The 24915-nt window shown below is 50.2% G+C and overlaps 2 protein-coding genes across 5 annotated transcripts; both read right to left on the reverse strand.

The window, feature by feature from the left end:
- Window positions 1–5021: 5021 nt before the first annotated feature.
- On the reverse strand, window positions 5022–15177 carry ITPA (inosine triphosphatase). 4 transcript variants are annotated; one of them, XM_030562557.1, is made up of 8 exons: window positions 15093–15177; window positions 14486–14543; window positions 14325–14389; window positions 12379–12452; window positions 9484–9515; window positions 8021–8136; window positions 6930–7006; window positions 5022–5551 (listed from the first exon to the last, which is right to left on the reverse strand). In XM_030562557.1, exons 1-8 carry the CDS (start codon window positions 15153–15155, stop codon window positions 5428–5430), a joined length of 609 nt encoding a protein of 202 aa, XP_030418417.1. In that variant the 5' UTR covers window positions 15156–15177; the 3' UTR covers window positions 5022–5427. The 4 variants fall into 4 exon arrangements, 3 of the variants coding, with proteins under 3 accessions (XP_030418417.1, XP_030418419.1, XP_030418420.1); XM_030562559.1 differs by lacking the exon at window positions 5022–5551 and adding an exon at window positions 5558–6142; XR_004000354.1 differs by lacking the exon at window positions 5022–5551 and adding an exon at window positions 7743–7854 and having other exon boundaries at window positions 6927–7006.
- Window positions 15178–16469: 1292 nt separating this feature from the next.
- BORCS6 (BLOC-1 related complex subunit 6) lies at window positions 16470–18646 on the reverse strand. Its single transcript, XM_030562549.1, has one exon. The coding sequence runs from the start codon at window positions 18536–18538 to the stop codon at window positions 17822–17824; it is 717 nt and encodes a 238-aa protein (XP_030418409.1). The 5' UTR covers window positions 18539–18646; the 3' UTR covers window positions 16470–17821.
- Window positions 18647–24915: the final 6269 nt, after the last annotated feature.

Genomic DNA, 24915 nt, shown 5'->3' on the forward strand with positions numbered 1-24915 from the left:
GAGGATAATGGATCAGCAAGGAAAGCTACGTCTTGGAGGTCAGAAAGTGTAGGAAGGAGTGAGACCTGCCAAAAGCTAAGCAGAATTGGACTTTGCAAAGGAAATTAAAACCTATAGTAGTGAGTTCTTTAGCTGTATAAATAAATAGAAATCAAGGAAAGAAGACATGGGACTGGTAAACACTAATAATGCGGTGAAGATAAAAGATAATGTAGGTATGGGCCAATACCTACACAAATACTTTGCTGTAGTTTTTAATAAGGGTAATGAGGAACTTAAGGGTAGTGGCAGGGTGGCTAATGGAAATGAGGATATGAAAGTAAGATGACAACATCTGAGGTGGAAGTCAAACTCCAACAGCTTAATGGCACCAAATCACTGGGCTCAGATAATCTCCATCCAAGAATATTGAAGGAACTGGCAGATGAAATTGCAAGCACAATAGCAAATATTTTTCATGAATCCATAACCTTGGGAGTCATACCCTATGACTGGAGAATTGCTAATATAGTACCGAGTTTTAAGAAAGGAAAAAAAAGTGATCCAGGAAACTACAAACCTGTTAGTTTGACCTCAATTGTATGTAATGTCTTGGAAAAAATGTTGAAAGAGAAAGTAGTTAAGGACATACAGGTAAATGGTAACTGGGATAAAATATAACATCGTTTTACAAGGTGGATCGTGCCACCCCAGCACGTAAGAGGGATGTTATTTCCTAAGGGTCTTACCAGCAGAGATTATGGATTCAGTCCTTCAGTGAGACTCACCCCGGACATTTCTAGACGAGGAAACCACTGAGAACCAGGAGGTTCCTGTCTTTATTAAGGGATGGTCTAGATAGTATTTGGTCCTGCCATGAGGGCAGGGGACTGGACTCGATGACCTCTCAAGGTCCCTTCCAGTCCTAGAATCTATGAATAAGTGTTGCCAAGTCTCCCAAGAAAAAAAAAAGCAGTACCGCCTTTCAGAACAATCCCAGCCCATTTCAGAGAGGGGGGAGGGAGGCATGTTTACACAAATTCCATCTTTTTTTAGTAGTTCTGGTTTTGCTGCGTACAACATTAAGGTACATATTAAAATCATCAATGTATTCTTTTTTAAAAGTCATCCCCACTCTCTCAAATCTCTGGTGGCTCAGTGTGGTACATTCCCATGTTGAACCACTGAAGCATATCCCAGTGTGGAACAAAAAACTGGAAAGTAGGATGTGTCAAGCGGGTGGGCCAGAAAGTTCATGAATGGGGGGGTGTTTTCTTTACTGAATGGGACTAGGAGGATTCTGAAATTGTAATGATGTGCGTATACATTGGCACTAGGGATCACCGAAACCCACTCCTACAACCATTTTTAAACTGTAACTTTGGCTTGAAGTTGCCTGTTACAAAAAAGCCCAAATAAGTGACCTACAAATAAAACAAAGTCCAAAACCCCGCAAGCCCCGTCTCCCAAAAACGTGAAGTGCCTTTTCAAACAAGCCCAATTCCGCTTGTTATAAGCGGACTTGCTGCTTCCCCTCTGTCACATGCCTCCTGCCCCCTCCCTCAGCATTCAGCTGATTTCACACCCCAGTAACCCGTCTCCTCCAAGCTGCCTCCTCCATGAAGGTCAGGAAGCGCAAGGCTGAATCCTGCCCCCTTCCCCAGTACACTTAATGTCACAGGACAGTGCAGTCTGCAGGAATCGAAGAGCTTGCTCAGTCCATAGGGGTAAAGTCCATGGGGCTCACTTTACAGAGTGCATATAGGGCTCCATCAGCATAACAGAGCAGGAATCTCTGTTGGGGATATGATATGTGGCTCTCTCAAGGTAGTGGGTGTTGTAGGAGCAAGATTGTACCTCCCATAAAGGCCCTTCTCCCAGACTGCCTGGCCAGTGGTTCGTCACGTTGCATTCCAGCGTGCCTTGGGAAGACTCACCTTCATCACACTGTCCATCGCTGCACTGTGGGACGCTTACCTTGAAGGATCCCGACATCTCCAGTGCTGTGCCTCTCCTAGGAGTGTGAGTATGCGAGTGTGAGTATGACCCCCGCCCCCGCTTCTTTTGAGCTTAGCTATCAGTATAATAAACGTGCTGCTTTCTGCCAAACTCTGGTGGGTCATTAGTCCTCCCTAAGCTTATTAACTGGCCCAATTCTGGGTAACAGTGGGCGTGCCCAGTATATATACAGGATACAGAACATACAGGAGGAGTGCTCTACACAGCCTGCAATAAATAAGGGAAAATATGCATGGCTCAGTATACAGGGAAAGGACTCAGGGCTTAATGTATGCAGAACACATCATAGGGCACAGGGTCTAGGAAGGAGTATAGAGGGTACTTGGGAAGAGCACTGGATGTAGGGGTTACTGCATATAAGGGTCCAGGACATAAAAACTGGATGTCAGCAGGACTGCATGTAGGAGTTAGGATAAAGGGGGACAAGGAAACGGCAGAAGTGCTCACTGTGTAGCGGAAGATTTTGTATACAGGGAGGAAAACCATGCTGTAACCAATAGGTCCCCAACTTCTAAACCTAGACATCTCCTGGTAAATCTTTTCGAGGGACTGGTACTAGGCTGACACTATTCAACATCAATGTTAAAAATTGCGGGACGATAGAAGAATTGGCAGCGTGGTAAATAACGATGTGGTCACAGAGCTGTCATAGAGACAGCCAATCCGAAGTATGCCAAAAAAGAGATGGAATTGAGGGTTTCATGATAAAAGCCTGACATTTGCCAGAGGCTTGGGGCATGACCTCATAAAGATTGTCAGATACGGGGCCGTCGTCAACTCATGCCATGTTGGCTGTGGTAGCCATTCTAACAATGCTGTCATAACTGGCAAATAACGTTGTTTTGCAGTTGGACATACAAGTACTGTAGGCTTGATTTTCCTTCAAAGCGACCTTAAAAACTGGTGTAAGGACACATTTTGTACTAATTTTGACTATCAGTGTGGTGTAGGCGGAATTTAATGGCTTCTCTTTTTTCTTTCATATGCTACTTTGGTTGTGTGAAACCTGCTTGGTGATCGGGTAATATTAATTGTACACAGTAGCAAAAGATATTAGATTACCACTGACTACTACTAGTGCTTCAAAAAAATGCATCATTGGGTGAAATTTAATGGTCAGCAATACACAAGAGGCCAGAATATATGTTCTAAAAGTCCCTTCTGGCCTTAACTTTTATGAATCATACTCCTCCTTCCCCTGAGGAGTATGACTCCACTCAGCCCTGCACCTCAAAATTAAGGCGCTTTCTCGATCTCGCCTCTATACACACACACACACACACACACACACACACACACACACACACCCCTGTGGAACTCATTTTGCATTGAGGCCTGGAGCTCATGGAATTTTTAAAGAGGCTCCAGTAGAAACATGGAAAATGAGACTCTCCATAATTGCATTAGCTCAACTAAAAAAAAAATGTATATTAGGAAGCTCTTTCAGGGCACAGACCAACACCTCACAAACAGAATTAGGCAGAAATTTGGTGTAGGGACAGATTGTGCCATAACTGTCCACTACAGAGTTTCCTGCATGTTCCAGCTAAGTGTGTAGTGCTCAAGGCCAGCTTTATTAACTGCGGGACCTGATTCAAATACCCAGAGGTGATCTGGGGCTTCGGCGGCACTTTGGCGGCAGTGGGTTCACTCCGGGTCTTCCACTGCACCGAAGGACCCCCTGCTGCTGAAATGTCACACATCACCTCCATATTGGTGCATATAACAAAATTCATTTCGCACATGCTTGAGAAAAACTAGAGGGAACACTGCCACAGACTGTGTATAAAGGGCCCACGACAGGCGATTATGAAAATAAAGTTTCAGATCCCAGAAAAGGCATTCCACTGTTATGCTCAAGCCAAAGTGTGTGAATACCGCCACCTACAGGTGAAAACCCAGAAGTGTTGTCGTTACCATAGAAGCCAACAATTTAAGGCTCTTTCTTATGCTGCGTCAAATGCCGTGCCGAGCAGGTGCAACATTTATAGTTGAATTCTGTTCATCAGTTTTCAGTCTAAGACTTGGACTGAAAACTGACTGAACAGAATTCAATGATATATACAGACAACCGAATTCCAAAGGGGACTGCATCTCCATCTGAAATTTTTTAAAAGTCTGCAAATGAAAAAAGGTTGAAGACCACTGGTGCAGGTAATCCACATGAGAGGTGGTTGCTAGGTTGACGTAAGAATTTGGCCATCAATCTAGCACTGTCTACACAGGGACTGAGCTCAGCTTCATTATGTCACTCAGGGTTGTGGATCTTCACACCCTGGGCAACATAGGTGGGTCGATCTAATTTTTTAGTGTAGAACAGCCCTTAGAAATAAAGACCCACAGAGCCCTGCACTTTTTTTAGTATTGCCCTTCGTGTTTATAGATTCAGTACACAGGGGATTAGAATCATGATGTAGCACCAATGGGGCGTGGGGTACAGTACTCTTTCAACACTTCTGTTAGAGGGAACTAGTCCCCAAAACCCCAGCAGGAAATCACAGGAGCGCAAGCGTGCGGCTACAGTAGCAACTGCAGAAGCTACAAACAATCCATGTATTAAAGCAGGAAGTACAAATAAATTACTTGACTGTATCTGTCTTGTTCCTTCCAACAGTACACAGCAAACTAGTGCTGTATATTTAATCTGGATGTGGTAGTGACCTTTGCATCACATTATCATGTAGTCAGACAAGCTGCCAGATACTTTACATAGGCATTTCAGCCATCAGGCTTACAATATACAAAGGAAAAATGATGTGTTTTTTTTTCCCCACTGATCTTGTGCAACGGCCAGCTGACTGATCTTCCCACCACCTACCAAAAACATCCTGTTGATAGGGGAACAGCATAGGGGAGAACAGAAGGGGTAGGATGGGCAGCACAAATGCCACCATCCTGGGACAAGCTGTGCAATAACAATAACATCAAACTCTGTATCCAATGCACTTCAGCCCCTAAATATCAGTGCAGACCCACTGGCTTTTTCAGACTCCTCGGAAGCAACAAAAGGAAACAGAAAACCATTCTGGTTTTCAAGTGGGCAGCTTTATTCTACATAGACTGTACAGACACCATCAAAGGACCCCACATCTCACGTACGACTCTCTGTAAAAGTTTGGGATCCCAAAGGGTACATCTTCATTGCAATCGAAGACTCACGGCTGGCCTGGGTCAACTGACTTGGGGTCATGGGGTTCGGGCTGCACTGGAAACGTTCAGGCTCAAACTGGAGCCCGGGCTCTGAAAACTGGCAAAGGGGGAAGGTCTCAGAGCCAGGCTCCAGCCTGAGACATGTATCCAGACATGTACACTGCAAGTTTTAACTCTGCAGCACAGGCCCTGCGAGCCTGGGTCCATCAAGCCTGGCCTTGAGGCTCGGTGCTGTGGGGTATTTATTGCAGCGTGGACGTACCCCAAGACACCGGCAGCCTAACTGGGAATGGAGGTGGCTTCTGCTGGGTTGTTCTGCTGACTGAAGTAGCCAGAGAGCTTTTTCAGTGCTTTGTAGCGATGAGAGATGGAGTTCTTCACTGCCTTGGGAAGCTCGGCATACCTGGTAAGGGAGAGAAAACCAGGAATAGCCACAATCCCAACCAAGAGTCTAAACCGGTGGTCCCCAACCTTTTCTGGGTGGCGGGCACTGGACAACGAGCCACTGAGGACTGTGGCCAGTGGACAAACATCTGCTGAAATGCTGCCAAGAAGCTGCAACGTCAAGAGGCATTGTCGCCAAAATGACGCTGAAAATCACCGGTTTTCGGTGACATTTCTGCGGTGACGCCTCTTGATGATGCCGCTTTTCGGTGGCATTTTGGCAGATGCTCGTCCGGACAGTACACGGGTGCACACAGATGCCCTGGTGGGTGTCTTGGCACCCGTGGGAACTGCATTGGGGACCACTGGTCTAAACCCTGGTTTGCTTGGTAACTGTGTGCACCTGAGTTCCAGCAGCCTGCTGAGAAGCTCAGCCTGCCCCTTTCGCTGGTTATTGTAATGCCAGGCCTTAGAGATGCCGCTGGTGACAGCCCAGATACACGCATTCTGTAGCTGTTACATTTGTTTGCAGAAGCGGTTCCCTTGGCCTGCTTTGTCCGTGAAAATTAGGGCGCCCTCTGTTGACTCTGGGCTTTACTTCGGCACCAACCTTTAGGAACATAATTTCTACTTGTGACTCAAGCAGGCTCTCTTGCCAGGCTTACCTCACTGCACCCTTTGTCAGCTTATTCAGAGGGCAAGGAATTGAGTGCGGTTCCCTAGAGAGTCAGATCCTGGGCCGAGATCTCCATTGTCCTGGACTTGTGCAGTCATTTGCTCCAGTGGGGGAGGGATAGGTCAGTGGTTTGAGTACTGGCCTGCTAAACCCAGAGTTGTAAATTGAATCCTTGAGGGGGCCATTTAGGGATCTGGAGCAAAAAAATCTGTCTAGGGATGGGTCCTGCTTTGAGCAGCGGGTTGGACTAGATGACCTCCTGAGGTCTCTTCCAACCCTGATATTCTATGAATGCCACCTCCGTCTGTTTATTTAATGACACTACCCTAGGCAGGCTGATGCAGCTCACTGAAAGTCAGAGCCAATAAAACGCGTATCTGATGCCTTTAATGGTCTACCGACTAGCAGCAGCTACTAGAAACAACAGAACCATCCCTGCATCTCTCCAAAGTCTGGGAGGAGTCCTAAATGGGAAACAGTTCATTAGAATCACACTGCACACTCAGGTCATCTGCCCTACAGGCTTGAGACAGTCTGAGCTGTGAGGTTCTGACCCACATCCCCCATGGTCAAAGCTGTTCAGATGTAGGATTCTGCTTTAAACCCATCTTAACTTCTCTCTGGCAGAGTTCACTGGAAGTGGGTTCCACTTTATGCATTAACAGAACCTTTGGTTTCTTGATTTTCTTAAGTAAAGAATTAAAGGCAGAGTGTCACTTACGTCTGGTCGTAACCGTCAGGCTGGAAGCAAGGATCCCAGCCAAAGTCTCTGGGGCCTCTGGGCTCAACAATGCGACCCTGCCAATTCGAGGAGGAAGAAGAAATAAGAGGTCTCTTTCTCAGCACTGCTCTGCCACATTCACATTCCAGATCATTACACCCTGGAAAATGAACCTGTTATATTTTAGACGGAGCTCTGTTTTGGGAAACCACCAAAAGTTACAAGATTGTTTAGCATTCCCCCAAAACAAGGCTAAGGTAAACAACTAGGGCTTCTTGGTTTAGTGCTCTATCTTCTTATGTCCATGCTGTCGGCAGACAGACCTCCTGCACTGCTCTCCACCTTCCCCCGGTGGGCCAGCTCAACACACACATCCCAGGGCACGGAGGCTTCAGGACTCAGCCCCCAAATAAGAATTCCTGACTGTCTGAAGGATAAACTAATAAACAGGCATAGGAGCAGGAGAGAGCAGTTGCAAAAAGGTTTAAGGCTAGCTGGAGAAAGCACGGGGCATGGATGGCGGGAGAAGACTGGTCACTTAAGTGCTTCTCAGTACCAGCAAGATGTAGCCATGTTAGAGGGAGTTCAGAGGAGAAACCACAAATCCAAACGAAAACGATAGGGTCTGGAAAGACGCACATCTGAGGAAAGGGTCAACTATGTGCAGCTGGGTGATAATACTTGGAGCTCATTGAAATGGTGCATCCGCACATTCTGCTTCTAGCACAAAAGGGCTTGGAGGGCTGAACAGCCACCAGGCTCAGGAGTGGAGACAAGAGAACTTGAGAGGATCATTCAGAACCTTCAACCAACGTTTTCAAACTCAGGTGCCTCTGGGCACCACGATGAGTAGCCTGATAGTCAGACATGCCGAGTATCCACATCTTCCACTGAAGTCTATGGGAGCTGCAGCTGCTCAGCAACCCTGGAAAATCAAGCCATTTATGTAGGTGACTAAATATGGATGTAGGTGGCCAAGATGAGCCCCTTCCGAACCACTGCTGTTAATCGACTCATGTTACAAGCCCCCTCATGCCCCTGCCTACTGCTATCTGCAGAGGCTTCTTTTGCCCAGCAGTCTGAATACCTACACATGTTTGGCCTTTGAACAACTTCACTGGGTCCTCCGGGTTTCCAGTGCTGAATGAAAAGGTGCAAAGAGCATAAGCAGACTTGTCTTCAAACCCCGCTAACAGCTTGTACAGACCTAAGCAACAGAAGAAAGATTCCATCATCTCCGCGTTTCATTCGGCACACGGCACAACTGACAAGAGACAATCTGCGACAAGAGAGGGGAAACCCCAAACAAATAACATTTTGTGCTCCCGAGGGAGGCCTTCCACAGACTGCATCCACACTCACAAGGGTGAGGAAGTATTACTGGGATTAGGTAGGGAATGGTGTGTCTCATGGGTATTTCAGGAGACCTGTGATCAGGACTCCTGGGCTCTACTCATGACTTTTCCACAGAATCCTTACAAGGGGGCTTAATGAATGTTTTTAAAGTGTTTTGCGATGCCTAGATGAGATACCACATAACTGCCTAGGATAATGGCTTTATTTATCTGATAGTAAAGGTTACATCTCCTGTCACTTGGGGTCAGTCTGTTTCCCATTGTCCATACTTGAGACAGCATTATGCAGCAGAGGAAGCTCCTGCAGTGCAGAGCAGGGCCGAGCTGAATACCCATGTAATGAGGCCCTTGGCTAAATCACCTGTGGGGATAGAACCCAGGACCTCCGGCTCAGAAAGTAGGAGGAGCTTCAACTAAGGGACCAAGTCCATCAGCTTGGAGGCAGTAACAGACTCATACATGGTCCAGCCACTAGACAAGCCAAGCCCCACACAGTGTTAGCATGGGTTCCACATACACTTTGTACAGTTAGTAATTCACTTGCATCCTCCCTCTTTCTAGAAGTGAGTTCCCTGGACAATGGGAATACGCGCAGCTCATCACACTCTGGGACTAACACGTTAGGCAAGAAAGGGGAGTTTGATGGTACTGGAGGGACACGAGGTGGGCGACAGGAAGATCAGGGAGGCATATACAGGGGATGGATGGATTTTGGATAGGCTGGAAAAGAAATGACAGGATTCGGTAATAGTCTGGATGTGAGGGGGGAAAGGAAAGAGGGGTGACACCACGGTTGTACTCTTGTGTTGCCATGCTGAACTGATAACTGCAGGGCAATTAGGAAGAGCAGACGTCAGTAGCAAGGCAGATATGACTCTGAAGAGAGCGGGAGTGGTAGATTTGGGAGTCATCGGCACAGAGATGGTTGCTGAAGCCATCAGAGCGGATGATCTTACCCACTGATGCCATGTAGATGGAGCAAAGGGAGGGGCTAAGGGCAGAACATGATGGGACACATGGAGGCCGTGAGGAATGGGGAGAAGTGAGCAGTCCCAGAGCTGGCAAAGGAACCGGTTACATGCAGAGCCATGAGAGCCCAGTGAGGAACGGGATTCATTTCACATTGTTGCTAGATTGCACAGGAGCATGTGATTCTGAACAGCAAATCCCATCCAGAGCAGTAATTCAAAGGGAAATACCTTCTGGTTTTAACTTCTCTAGAAACCATTTTCTGAAAGGTAAGAAGAGAACAAGTGGCAGTGGCAGGGTTATTTTCTGCCATTGTCATCAACAATGGAAATATGTCTAGTGCAACATTCTATGTCAGATTTCTCTCTGTACAGCTTTCCTAGCACTACGAATCCCCGCTGAACTGTCAGGGCTTAATAAACCTTACGCTGGGCTATATATTAACAAACATTACAAAACGCAGATTTAGACTCCAAACCAGCAAGTTACAGACCCCAGGGGTCGTATGGAAATCAATGGGTCTCCTCCCTGGGCCAGGGGTCAAATTGCATGGAGTTCATTGCAGGGTTGGGGCCTATTTCTTAAATAACTGAGCCTGTGGGTCTTTAGCCCAAAATTCCACTCCAGTACTTTTGCTATTCAGATTACCGGCCAGTCTGTTGGGCAGTACCACCTAGCCTGTATGTTCAATACTTTAGAGAGGAAGCATAATCTAATGGTTAAAGCAGCAGACCCAGGAGACCTGGGTTCTTGTCTTGAGTTGCTATACAATTTGGGGGAAATGACTTTAGCTCTCCATGCCATAGCAATCCCCCCTGTAAAATGGGAATACCTACCTCGCATAGCTGAGTTTGTAAAATACATGGGAGCTCTTTAAATAAAGAGAACTATAAAAGCACTAAGTATTCCCAGGGCCAAATGTTCAGAAGAATAATTCTCACAAAACGAGCCGTGAAATGGAAAAAAAAAAAATCCTTCGTTTGAAGATTTTTTTTCCTCCTCCCAGAATGACTAAGCCAATTGACTCACATTTGGGGAGTGATCATTTGCCTACTTTTGTTGTAAGAAATAAAGAATGTAAGTTACAGACGTACATAATCACATTCCATCTTCCATTTTCTCTGCCCTGGTAACCTGAATAAGCAGAGCAAATTGTAGAGAAACTGCAAAACTAAAAAGCAGTGCCAAGAGCTATGGCAAGACTTTGCTAGAGGAGTTATGAGTAAGGCTGTGAGTTTGTCATGGAGGTCAGATTCCGTAACTTTTCGGGAACTCCAGGTCTTCAGCAGCTGCAGGCCCCCAGTCACCCAAGCAGCTGGCCCTGGGGTGCATCTCACCAGCTGCTGCTGGGATGGCCCAGAGCCAGCTGCTTGGGTGGCCCCCAAGCAGCTGGCCCCAGGGTCAACAGAACAGCAGCCGCTGTGGTTGGCCCCAGGAGCCACTGGAGCAGCAGTTCTAGGGGCTGCCCCAGAGCAGTAGTCCCGCGGGGCCCAGGAGTAGTGGGTGGGGTCAGCAGTCAGCCCCCAATGCCAGAGCAGGGGTCAGCCATTGGCCCCCTGGGCTCCCCTGGAGCAGCTAAGATTTAGTCAGGGGTCTTTATAATAAAAGTCATGGACAGGTCACAGCCCGTGAATTTTTGTTTATTGTCTGTGACCTGTCTATGACTTTTACTAAGAAATACCTGTGACTAAATCTTAGCCCTAGTTACAAGGGATTAACTTCAGAAATCTTGTTTCCAGTTGAACTACAGCAGCCTCCAGGGTCCCATTATACAGTAAAATAAATCCAGTGGCTTGAATTAACAAAACTCAGTAGCTTTGGACAAAATTCCTGAAGTGGCAAAATGGACAAAATTCCTCCCCTGATGACTTCAGTGTAATTACACAAAGGATGAATTTGGTCCAATCACTTTAAACCACCATTTCAGTTTAAGAAACCGACCCTGCAAATGATGCCTGTGCTGAGTTTGAACTGAAGGGGGCATGGGTCAGCCCCCATGGATTCCTTTGCAGGGTCAGGTCCTAGTTCATTTCATTTCTTTGCCCCTCCCCCCATTCCACGCGGTTCTCCCGGATCAGTTCTAGGCAGGGGATATGGAGCAGCTCCCCAGCCAGTGTCAATGGGCCTGGTGCCCTCAAGGTCAAAGGACCCAATCCCCAGCTGGTGTGAATGGGCTCAACTCTATGGCGTCAACGGGCCTAATCCCCAGCTGGTGTGAATGGGCCCCGCTCTATCGGAGTCAATGGGCCAGATCCCCAGCAGGTGCGAATGGGCCCCGCTCTGCCAGTGTCAACAGGCCAGATCCCCAGCTGATGCAAATGGGCAATGCTCTATCGGAGTCAATGGGCCAGATCCCCAGCTGATGCAAATGGGCAACGCTCTATCGGAGTCAATGGGCCAGATTCCCAGCTGGTGTGAATGGGCCCCGCTCTATCGGAGTCAATGGGCCAGATCCCCAGCTGGTGTGAATGGGCCCCGCTCTATCGGAGTCAATGGGCCAGATCCCCAGCTGGTGTGAATGGGCCCCGCTCTATCGGAGTCAATGGGCCAGATCCCCAGCTCGTGTTAATGGCCCCGCTCTATCGGCGTCAACGGGCCAGATCCCCGCTCGTGTGAACGGGCCCCTGTGCCTATTGGGTTTCCGGGAAGTGGGCGGGCGGCAGCTCGCTGACTGCTAAAGGATCCCCCCGCAGCCTACAGGACCTCAAAACCCAACTGATTTTGGGGGACAACTAATAAAAGAACAGGGACAGGAGTGCAGTCAGAGGGTCAAAAGAAGGGAACCTGATGGGGACACCGAGCAGAGAACCCCAGACAGTGCCCACTGCTCCTCGAAGGCGTCAAGGGAGCCAGTAAGCAGTAGCTGGGAGTAAATCAGGGTCACTGAGCTGTCCCATCCATCCCATTATGAATTAAGTGCAAAGCAGGGACCAGATGAGTACAAATCCCTTCCCCATTTCCTCTCTCTTCAGGATGAAGCTGCAGGAGCTAGAACAGCAACCAACAGAAAAGAGAGCTCTGCTCATGGGGTTTGGAGAGCCCCCAGGAATCACATGTCAAAAACCTATAGCCCCAGTCAAACCGTAGTACAGGAAAGAACTACAAGCATATCCACTCCTACTTACATATATGGTCCTGGGAGGCCCCCCAAGGCATTGAAACACAAACAAGTGTCTTCTACTATAACAGGTCCCTGAATCTGCGGAGGGAAGTCAAAGAAACAGAAACATTAGATCTAAGGGGAAGGCACGCTCTCCTACATTGCCTTTTTGGTTACAATCCATTATGCTTCCACATGACGTTAGAGGCTTCATAAAAAAGCAGCGTCCATTAAAGCTCCTTAAATCTGAGATTATATATATAGAGAGAGAACAAGCAATGAAACCTGTGCTCTGCACCTGCAGTTAGAACTGGCACTATCAAGGCAGAGATACTAAGCTTTCCTTTGGAAGTTTGAGGAGAGCTCATCTAAGGCATTCTTATGGTATCGCCACCACTGGGGAGCAGTGCTGGAGGAACCTAAAATGCAGGGGGCGCGGTTTGTTGCATTTGCCTAGGCTTTTTGGATGACAACCTGTCACTGGCTGGTGGAGAACTACTTCATTACCCCCCAAATGGTAAGATGGGAACAAAGGTACTGACCCCAAACGCACAATCAGGGGCACCAGAACGGAGTGTCCATGCAGCCATAGCCCCATCACTTTCTGTGATCCAACCCGTCGCAGCTCCTTTATAACGTTATTTGGCAGCCACCTGCTTTGTTCGCTGCTTGCAGAAAGGGCAGCCCGTTGCAGCTACCTGGTGGGGGCTTAGAACCAGGGTGGACCGGCAGCCCCCCTACCAGCTCCCCGCTCCCCTAAGTTCCCTATGCAGCAGCCGCCCTATGCCTGGCAGTTCAGCTGTCCCTCCCCCCACTGCCTTGTGCTGCTCCTGCCCTCTGCCTTGGAGCTGCTTCTGGGAGCCTCCTGCTTGCTGTGCAGGGGGGCGGGGAGAGAGGGGTGCTAATGTCAGGGTGTCCCCATCCCCCTGCTCTTGCCCCCCATCTCCACAGAGGGGCGGGGGAAACACGACAGGGATCAGGAAGAAGGGAGCGTGTTGGCAGTAGCTGCTGTCTCAATGTGAGGAGCTAGTTAAACAGGCAATGTACTTAGAGTGGGCTCAGTGTACTTAAAGGGGCAAGGGGAGTCTCTCTCTCTCTCTCACACACGTGTGTCTCTGTCTGTCTGCCATGCTGTCTCCCATCCCTCCATTTGTGCTGCCTTGTAGAGTATGAGGCTACATTAACAACAAAGTGTTAACCCTTGAGGGCTCAGCTGTTCTAGTTCATCATTTAGCAGTAAGACATTCCCTGGGAAATATCCCACCCTCTGACTTCATCACCTCAACCATGCTCCACAATCAGCATTGCTGTGTACAGTATTAAATTGTTTGTTTAAAACTTATAATGTGTGTGTGTGCTTATTTCCCTGGAACTTCACCCCACTCCTGTTTACATTAATTCTTATGGGGAAAGTGGATTCGCTTAACACTGTTTCGCTTAAAGTAGCATTTTTCAGGAACATAATTACAACATTAAATGAGGAGTTACTGTACCTAATAACAGCAACAGCCTCTGTTCTAGGGAAGCGAGAGGCCAGAGCTCTGCGGATGGACACTCTATACTTCACCATATCCCTGCTCTACTGGATTAGAAGACAGGAATACTAATCATCTAGGATAGAACCAGTTATAGGAATATTCTGCCAAAGCAACTGAGCTGACCTCACTCTCAGTCCTAGAGATCAGTGGGATCAGGCCAGGGAAGGGCCTTTGCCATGGAAGACCCTATTTATGAACCTTTCTCATAAGGGCTTCCATTGGAATTTCTCTGTAGCTATAGTCAAATCTTCTACATCCTTTTTGTTGGCACCAGACGGTCCATGGCCATTTAATTCTTCACCAACTCTGTGCCAAACGGGTGGGTTGTCATGCAGTGGGTAACAGCAGGGCCATTTAGCCTAAACTCTTGATTAACCTCTATTCATTTTTGACTTACACCTGTGGAAGTGGAAAAAGCGGAAAAGGAAATGACCTGATTTGCTGCTTCTCGGCATTTCTGAATGGAGATCTCGTCTGGTTCCCCTTGGTATTCTGGCACTGCAACGATAGGAGGGATTACTGTGAGGGGAGGGGTGGACAGTGGCTGCTGAAACATTGCCGTTTCACATGCGAGAAACAAAGTCACGGACTTACAGTCAATTTTTTTTGCGACTAGTCTGTATGGAAACGCATCCCTGAGGATCTGAAGGACCTGTTGGGAACAAGACAGCAGCAGTTCAGCCAGCCATGCGGGCAGGTGACAGCGCCTAGCCCAGTGTGTGGGATACTGGGGGGCAGTTTGGTCCTGCCCTCCCCAAGTCACCGGGGCTCTAGTCTCACCACCCGCCTTAGACCCAGGCGATATGGGAGGTGGCAGGAAGTTGGCAGCAGGGCAGGCGCTTGGCAGCACCAGATGGGAGCAGTGTTTGGCCAGGATCAGGGATGGGAAGGGGACTCGCTCGAAGGCTCCCACCAGGCTCCGATTCAGGGGAGTGGAACCCCCCGACGGGGCTCGTCTCGTGACAGGCTCAGCATCAGGAACGTCCCCCAGGCAGCAACAATCCCGGCAGAGGCCGAGCCCCAGCCTGCTCCGGCGTTAACTCTGGAGCCTAATGACGGCAGCGCGCACAACGGCCGGGCAGTGACAGCAGGGGGCGGATGCAGCTGCGGGGGCGACGCTCTCCGGGGGTTGGCGGATGTCGTGCTTCACTCCAGTACGGTGGCCCCCTCCGTCCAATCCGCGCAGCTCCCTACCCCCCACCTCCTCTAGCTTCTTGGCGTTGCCGGTCACGAACACCACGTTCCTCCCGGCGGCGGCGGCCATAGCAGAGCCAGAGCGCCTGCGCACTGACCTGCCAATCACAGCCTCACCGCCCGGCCGCCGGAGCAACGCGCTCAGCCCCGCCCCCCAGGGCCGGCCAATGAGAGGAGAGACCGATCTTCCAGCAAGCTCCCAGGAGCCCGGGTACGCATTTCCGGTGACCAAGGCCGAGGGATGCCCGGGGACACGACACGTCCGGTCTCCCAAGCCGCTACTAGCTGGAGCAGACCGGAACTGCCTTTCTGTCCCACCTCCGAGCTCTATGGCCCTGGAGGCCGGAAGTGCGGGGTCCAGTTGCTCCGGTAACCGATGCCCCGCCAGAGGGGAGGGAGGGCTGCGGAGACGCGGCAGGGCGATGCTCCTGCCTGGGTGTGACGTGGCCTTCCTCGCACCTGGCCCGCGCGCGGCCGGCGCTCCGCTGCCCCTGCCGGGGGTCACCCGAGGTTTTACCGCCTCGCTGCCCTGCGCAGAGTTGCCAACTTTCTATGAGCACAAAACCGATAGCCTAGCCTAGCCCCGCCCCCTTTGCAGAGACCCCTCCCCCGCTCACTACAATACCCCTCCCTGAGCTGGGGCAGGGATCTGGGGCGCGGGAGGGGGCCGGAGAGGGAGATTTTATGATGCAGGAGGGGGATCCAGTCTGGGGCTGAGCAATTTGGAGTGAGGCAGGGGGCTGTGGGTTGAGGCAGGGGGTTGGGGTGCAGGAGGGGATGAGGGGTTCAGGGTGTGGGAGGAGGCTCTGAGTTCAGCCAGGGAGTTGAAGTGAAGGGGGGTGAGAGCTCAGGTGTAGGAGGGGGCTCTGGGTTTGTAGGGTCTATGGGCTGGAGTGCAGGAAGGGGTACATGCTCTGGGGTGGGGCCAGGGATGAGGGGTTTGGGGTGCAGGGGAGGGCTCAGTGCTGGGGCAGGGCATTGGGGCACAGGCTAACCTTGGGCAGCTCCCGGTCAGTGACGCAGCAGGGCTAAAGTAGGCTCCCTGCCTGCCCTGGCATCGTGCTGCACCCCGGAAGCGGCCAGCAGCTCCAGCTCCTAAGCGGGGGCAGGAGGTTCCACAGTGCATGCTGCTGTTGCCCACAGGCACTGCCTCTCCAGCTCCCATTGGCCGGGAACTGGCCAATGGAAGTGCAGAGCTGGTGCATGGAGTGGGGGCAGCATGTGGAGCCCTGTGGCCCCCAAGCCTAGGAGTCGGGCCTGCTGGCCACTTCCGGGGCACAGCATGGTGCCCCAGGACAGGTGGGGACTAGCCTGCCTTAGGCCTGCCGACTGGGCTTTTAATGTCCCGGTCAGAGGTGCTGACCAGAGCCACCAGGGTCCCTTTTTGACTGGGTGTTCCTGTCGAAAACTGGACAGCTGGTCACCCTAGCCCTACTCCAGTTTGCAGGCTCCCATTGGGGGGAACCCTGCTAGGCCCAGCTGCATATCCCCATACCTACTTCCAGGCTGCCCCCAGGCTGCTGGGGGGGATCCCTGCAGAGCCTAGCAGGGTTTTAAACTCTGATCCCCTCCTGCTTCCACTCCTCTTTAGCCCGGCCTCCCCTGGGCTTTAGCAGCGTGCAGACAGAGGTGTGCCATTCCAGTAGGTTCTTACCAGGAGAGAAATGCCTTAGTGCATCAACGGGCTGAGAAACTCAGACCCACCAGAGTCACTTAACACCTCCAGATGAGGAAACAGCTGTGAGCAGGAAGTTCCTCTGGAACTGGGGAGGCCTTGGGGCTCTATAGATAATTCTTTCTGTTCCCCAGACACACTGAAAACAGCATTTCCGTACAACATGCCAAATATTAAATACATACAGCCCTGCTGTATTAAAACAAAGAAATTAGCCAGTCAAAGGGTATAAGATCCAGAGCATAGGTTCACAGCTGTCACTTCTTAGGTCACAGGTCAGGTTGCTAAATGTGGAAGCGAATGTGAGAGTCATCAGAGGTTTTGGGAGAGGATTCAGAATCTGCTTCTGAGCTGGCACCCTGCAAATCTACTTGTAGGGCAAACTCCTCAGATGCTGAAATACACAGAGCGTGGGAATTTCAAAAGCATTGGTCACTGGCCTTGTTCTTCACCCACTGAAATCAAAGGCAAACCTTCCCTTGACTTCAAAGAGAGCCGAGCTAGAGCAATGCTGGGCTTTTTGGAAGATAACACCGGGAAGGCTCAGTAGCAGAAGTTCTTTCCTATGGACACATTTTAGGTTGGCAAATTGCGGAGTGGTTTTATTAAGTATAAATATGCTTATTTTACAGGGAAAGGTGAATTACACAGATGTGGGAATCCAGTTCACTATCCCTTGTCAGGCGGACAATGCTTCACAGCTGGGATTTTGAAAGCAGCCCAGCTCCCACTGAAGTTAGGTTGCTATTGAATCTGAGAGCATCATTCCCTTAGGGTCCTTGGAAATCCTGAGCATGCATCATCCCCTCTAACGAACAGAGAGGGTGGGAAAATTTCAAGTAATCCTTCAGGGGCAGTTAGCCCCTTTCAGACACCCGATGCAAAGCAGTGTCTGTTTTTAGTGTACCAGGCTTATGGCAGCACAAGACATGACACAGACACACAACCACATACACTACATGACACGTTCCCTTTTGGAGTTTGCAACCAGCACAGCGCTCCACCCCCCCACCCCCCGCCCCCGTATTAACAAAGCAGCCGAGAAATGTTTTCCACCGGCGCTACTTGCACAGCGACTCGAATATCTCCAGGGTCCTTTTGATCTCCCGGATCTGTTTGGCCAGGGCGTGGACCGGCTGCATGGAGCGGTCCAGCTCCTCGCCGCGGGCCATCAGCGTGTACATCCCTTTGATGCTCATGTCGACGGACTCGCCCAGGCTGTCCACGGCGTCCCGGTAGGTCTGGATGTAGCCCACGCTCAGGGCCGTCATGTTCTGGATGCTGCCGCTCAAGCTCCTCATCATCTGGTCCACTTTGTGGGCCACCTCTTGGGTCAGGCGCTCCAGCTCCGCCAGCACCGCGGGGTCAATGGGGGGGATGTCGGCCGCTTTGCTCCGCCCCAGCCCTGCGAAGGGCTGGCCCGGGGGCTCCGGCTCCTCCAGGCTGCCCCGGGAGCTCAGCTTGATTTTCAGCTGCAGGTTGTTGGCCACGAAGTGGGTGAGGTCCCCGTCGTGGCTGACCGTCCCTTCCAGCTCCAGGGCGCTGGAGATGGTGGCGCGGCGCCCTTCCTGCGCCCGGCTGGCCCCGTACGCCTGGCTGATCCCATCCAAGCTGCGGCTGTCCAGCAGCCGCCCTCCGGCCAGCCTGTCCCCAGCGGCAGCGGCCTGCTGCCTCCGCGAGCCTTCCCGGCACGGATCCTCCAGGCTGGCCGCGGCCCCCAGGGCTTGGACTCGCACCTGGGCCATGATGTGCTGCGGCAGGCCTGCGCCCCTCTCCATGCTCCGGCCTGGGGCTTCCCAGCGCGCACAGGCCGGGACAGGGACAGCGGAGGAGGAGCCTGGGGAGAGGCAGATAGGGAGGGGCGCAGGGAGAAAGCTTTGCCCGCTCCGCTGCTTCCTCTGTGCACCTTTGGGAGAAGGAGGAGCTGGGAGGAAGCGGATCCCTGATTGGGCTCTCCCAGAGCCAAAGAACAAATCACAGGCAGCAACACCAGGACAGGGGGAGGAGGCGAGACAGGAGAGGGTGTGAATGTGATTGAGACAGGGAGGATGAGAGCGAGGGGATGGGGGGATAGGAAGAGGAAAGAAAAGGTAGAAGAGAGAGACAGAAGGGGGTAGAGGGGTGGAGAGAGAAGAGGGAGAGAGAAAGGGTCACGGAAGTGAAGGGAAGATTCATGGATCTTAAGGCAGAAGGAATCTGATCATCTACTCCAGGGCAGGGGCAGCTCTAGACATTTCACCTCCCCAAGCACCGTGGCATGCCGCGGGAGGCGCTCTGCCCATCGCCGGGAGAGTGGCAGGAAGGCCGCCTTTGGCGGCGTACCTGCGGAGGGTCCACTGGTCCCACGGCTCTGGTGGTCCTCCCGCAGGCGTGTCTGTGGAGGGTCCGCTGGTCCCGCGGCTCCACCGAAGCCGTGGGACCAGCGGACCCTCCGCAGGCACTTCTGCAGGAGGTCCACCAGAGCCACAAGACCAGCAGACCCTCCGCAGGCACTTCTGCAGGAGGTCCACCAGAGCCACAAGACCAGCAGACCCTCCGCAGGCACTTCTGCAGGAGGTCCACCAGAGCCACAAGACCAGCAGACCCTCCGCAGGCACGCCTGCAGGAGGTCCACCGGAGCCGTGGGACCAGTGGACCCTCCGCAGGTAGGCCGCCAAAGGCGGCCTTCCTGCCACTCTCCCGGCGATGGGCAGAGCGTCCCCCGCGGCATGACGCCCCAAGCAAGCGCTTGGCATGCTGGGGCCTGGAGCCGCCCCTGCTCCAGGGGTGGCCAACCTGTGGCTCTGGAGCCATATGCAGCTCGTCAGAAGTTAATATGTGGCTCCTTGTATAGGCACCAACTCGGTCTGGAGCTACTGGCACCAACTTTCCAATGTGCCGGGGTGCTCACTGTTGAACCCCTGGCTCTGCCACAGGCCATGCCCCCTACCCTGAGCCTGCTGTGCCCTCGCTCCTACCCTTCCCCCTCAGAGCCTCCTGCATGCCACAAATCAGCTGATTGGGAGGTGTGGGGAGGGGGAGGGGGAGGTGCTGATTGGCAGGCCTGAAGGTGGGTGGGAGGTGCTGGAAGCAGGGTGGGGGGGAAGCTGATGAGGTGCTGCTGACGTATTACTGTGGCTCTTTGACAATGTCCATTGGTAAATTCTGACTCCTTTTCATGCTCAGGTTGGCCACCCCGATCTACTTTGACCTCCTGCATAGCATGGGCCAGAGAATCTCACCCAGTTACCTCTATTGAGCCCAATCACTTGTGTTTGCCTACAGCAGTGATTTGCAGCCAGGGCTATCTGGAGGTCTTTCGGGGGGGTACATCAGCTCATCCAGATATTTGCCCAGTTTTACAACAGGCTACAAAAAAAGCACCAGCGAAGTCAGTACATCACAAAGTCAGTATATAATTTTATAATTATATGATAAAAATGAGAAAGTCAGGAAGTGTTCAGTAATAGTGCGGCTGCGACACGTCTGTATTTTTATGTCTGATTTTGTAAGCAAGCTAGTGAGGTGTAACCTGGGGGTACACAAGCCAAATCAGACTCCTTAAAGGCGTCCAGTCGTCTGGAAAGGTTGAAAGCCACTGGCCTAAAGCATCTCTTCCAGATAGGCCTCTGGTCTGGATTGGAAGTTGTCCAGTAGACCAGGCCCAGTGTAGTGGGCAGGAACAGGCTCCTATCCCTGTAAATAGTGTGGGAGTGCTCACTCACTGTGCTGTGTTTCAGAAGCAGTCAGCGCAGAAGGATGTATTTCCCTGGCGGGAGCCAGACGGAGCCTCTGGCGTGGTGGGGAGAATGGAATCCTGCTATGGGGGAAGAGGAAATCGGGGGGACAGAGCCCTGGCACAGTGGGGAGAATAGAGGATCCTGGTATGGGGAAATGGAGGGCAGACAGAATCCCTCACAGGGGCACCCTAGTATATGCAGAATGAGGGACACACATCCCCTTGTGAGGGGAGAGAATTTGGGGAGGATATAGGGGAAGGGGGCATACAGAGGCCCTGGCATTGGAGGGTTTGGGAATTGCAGGGAGACCTTGAAATAGAGAGAATGGGAGGAGGGCATCCAGGAAGCTTATGGAGGGATAGAGGGATCCCAGGAGTCCCAGAGCTCAGCCTACACAAGCTGTTAAATACATGCCCCTCTAGTGTATATTTAGAACACACAATTATTTGGAACCCAGCTGTGATTCCTTCAGATTATTGTTGTGTAAAGAGCAAAAGACACAACACAGAAGAGAGAAGACATATTTGAGATCAGGAAGGATTTTTCCCCTGGGTCAGATAGGCAGAGACCCTGGGGCCATTTTTTGCCTTCCTCTGCAGCTTGGGGCCCTGGTCACTTGCAGGCTTAAACTAGTATAAATGGTGAATTCTCTGTAACTTGTTAAGTCTTTAACTCATGATTGGAGGACTTCAGCAGCTCAGCCACAGGTTAGGGGTCTATTATGGGAGGGGGTGGGGGAGGTTCCGTGGCCTGTAACGTGCAAGTCAGGCTAGATGATCCCTTCTGGCCTTGAAGTCTATGAGGTGTATTATGGAAGTTCCTAGGGGCCCCAGTCATGGCCCAGGGTCCCACTGTTCTAGGCACAGTACAAACACAAAACAAAAAGACATCCCCTGCCCCAGAGGGCGTACAATATGAGTTTAAAGCAAAAGACAGCAGAGGCAGACAGGGCAGTACAAGGAACCAATGAGATAATACTGGTCAGTGGGATCAGCAATGGTTTCAGTGCACCAGCAGCCTAACTGTTGTCAAGTTTTTTATAGGCATCGCAGTAAAGGAGTGTTTTGAGGAGGCATTTGAAGGAGGAGGAAGACGACTCCAGACTGCTACTGGTCAGTCACGAATTAGTTTGGAGTCAGGAAATGGACCGTTCTGGCAGCAGCTAATCCTGCTATGAAGGACTGTGATTCTTGGCAATGTGCATGAAATAGTGAAGGGCTTTGCAGCAATGGGATTCCCTAACTGCGGCAGGGCGATAGATGGCACGCATATTCCAATTTTGGCCCCGGACCATCTTGTGACAGAGTACATCAACAGAAAGGGGTACTTGTCTATGGTATTGCAGGCACTTGTGGCTCACCGTGGGTGTTTCACTACCATCAACGTGGGGTGGTTCAGGAAGGTGTACAATATGTCAATCTTCAGGAACACTGGCCTGTACAGAAAGCTGGAAGCAGGGACTTTCTTTCCAGACCAGAAAAGTCCAGCAGGGGATGCTGAAATGCATATAGTGATCCTGGGAGACCCAGTGTACTCTTTGCTCCCATGGCTCATAAACCTTACACAGGAAACCTGGACAGTAGCAGGGGGCACTTCAACAATAGATTGAACAGGTGCAGACTGACTGTAGGATGTGCCTTTAGTAGATTAAAAGCATGTTGGTGCTGCCTTTATAACAGGTTAGACCAAAATGAAGATAATATTCCCATGGTCATAGTAGCCTGCTGCGCACTCCATAATATTTGTGAGGCTAAGAGTGAAAAGTTTCCCCTGGGGTGGAGCATGGAGGCAGGATAGCCTGTGTGCTGAATATGAGCAGCCAAATACCAGGTTTATTTGAGGGGCACAACGGGAGATTATTCGAATCAGGGAGGCTTTGAGGCAACATTTTGTCAATGAGCATCAATGATGTGTTTTTCTATACAGCTCTCTGCCATGCTTTGTTAACTTGCCACCTTGCATGAAAATTGTGATGATTCCTGGGATTTGCAGTCCGCTAATGATCAAACTAACACTATGTATTACTACCAGCAGCAAACACCATGTGTAGAAGACAAAGACTGGTTATCTTTCACAGAGCCTGTTTTTATTAAATACCAATTAACAACACACAAAAAGCTTGGTGAGAAGGAAGATAAGAGTGCAGGGCAGTATAGGGTCTCATAGCTGTGTGTAAGTCCAGCTACCATTTTGGAAGCTGTCTGAAGGGGTGGAGTGAATGGGGTATGGAGACGTTCCGGGAGGTTGCAAAGAATATGTGGGAGGAGTTTGGGGAGGGAATGGAAAGCAGTTCTGTATTGGCTGCAGGGCTGTGATGGACACTGGGAGTTGCCTAATAACTCAGTTCTTTCCTCTACCACAGAAGCCTTGCTCCAGCTCTCTAACCCAGCTGAGCTCTTCCTGGCCTTCATAAAGACTAGCTGCTCTTCAGCTAAATGAAAAATTTTGATAGGGCAGAATTTAGGTACCTCACTGGTGTCTTAGGCCTTTCCACAATGTTGAGAGTGGCTAAACTTAACCCACTGAAAATCTGGATATAGAGTTAAGGAACATACACATCACACACACCCCCAATGCAACCTTAACTCTGCACCCTCAACTCTAGCTATAGCCTCTGGGAATGAGTGAAGCAAAGGTTAATAAAGGTTAATAATGAGTGAAGCAAAGGTTAATAAACTCCCAATGGGACTGGCGCATTCTCCATCTCTTCAAATCTAGATGAGATGCCTTTCTGGAAGATGCTTCAATCCAACACATTGTTACAGGGACAACTGGGTGGCATTAATGGCCTGTGCTATACAGGTCAGACTAGAATCTATAAATTTTAAGCTGTTAGGCAACTAGTAGAAAAAGTTTCCTCCCTCCTTCACACCCTTAGCGTGAAATATCTACTTCATTATATGGTATGGACGTATAGCTCTAGTGACAGCTCCAGATAGCACATAAGTAATTATTAAAGCCCATGCTCAGATTTATCACAGAGACCTATATTTTTATTTCTTCCCGCTCACAGGAACCTAGGAGAGGAAATGATCTCCTGGGTCACTGAGTCCAGTCCTTTCCTACTATAGACAACCCTGTCAAGTAATTCCATTTATAAATGTATCAAGCTCCATCTTCAAGCTAGTCAGGTTGTTTGCCCCCACTACTCCTACTGGGAGGCTCTCCCAGAACCTGGACAAATTTCAAGGTAGTTGGATACAAAATCAAGACAATCTGGAACAATTTGAGGACAAAAATACAAGCAAAACAACCCAGGAAGCTGATTTTTCTTTTTAAATTGACATCTTGTTTACTGAATTTTCTAGAAAAGTTATGCACAAATCAAAAAATCTTTGCTGATGTGCTCTGTACACACAGGATTTCTCTTAAATTAGTGGTGAGACTAAAATTTGAATGCACAAAATCGTACCAACTAGAGTGTCAAGAAATTACACTTAACCAGTTAGGAGGGTCTTAAACAGTATGTATGGGGATGGGTCTAATATAAATTGGTTGGATAGGTGGGTGGGAACAAATGGATGGATGGATCAGATGGATAACTATATGAGGAGGAATGGGCATCCATGGGAAATATGAAACCACTGGAACCAAAGCAAACTAAAAGATAGACTGAATCTTGGTCTGATTTCTAGTGGAGAGATCTCCAAATTTATTACTGAGTGTATTGCACTAGAGCTTACTGGTCCTAACTGAAATTAGGGCCCCATTGTGCCAGATGCTTCACCGACCCCAACTGAGATCTGAGCTCCCATTGTGCCAGGCACTGCACAGACTCCCAACTGAGCTTGAGGTCCCCACTGTGCTGTGGGATATTTTGCAGATATCTCATGGGATATCTTGCAGAGAGTAGATGACATCACGGAACTCGGAAGTGTGCTGAAGAAGGAGAATGCCTAAGTCAGTGGTTTTCAACCTTTTTTTCATTTGCAGACCCCTAAAAAATCTCGAATGGAGATGTGGGCCCCTTTGCAAATTCAACCTGTAGTCCATGGACTGAAAATGGACTGAACAGAATTCAATTATAAATGTTGCATGGGCTCAACATGGCATTTGACACGGCATAAGAAAGGGAGCTAAACTGGGCGCTTCTACGGTAACAACAATTCTGGGTTTCGATCTGTAGTATTCACATACTTTTGATTGATCATAACAATGGAATGCCTTTTCTGGGATCTGAAACTTTATTTTCATAGTCACCTTAGCCATAGTCTACAAACCCCAATGGGTCTGCGGACCATAGGTTGAAAATCACTGGCCTAAGTGATCTTCTCTGAGATCCTTCCTGACCCTGGAGCAAAGGAAGACAAAAGATTCTGGAAGTGACCCCCTGGCTAGGTAGGTGGTGTAAGATGTAGAGTTTTGGTTTTGTAGAACATTGGCCCATCTTCGGTGGGGCAAGAGGGGCTGTATAGTTTGGATGGCCTCCACCTCAG

The sequence above is a fragment of the Gopherus evgoodei genome, chromosome 4, assembly GCF_007399415.2.
Source record: "Gopherus evgoodei ecotype Sinaloan lineage chromosome 4, rGopEvg1_v1.p, whole genome shotgun sequence".
Taxonomy (NCBI): Eukaryota; Metazoa; Chordata; order Testudines; family Testudinidae; genus Gopherus; species Gopherus evgoodei.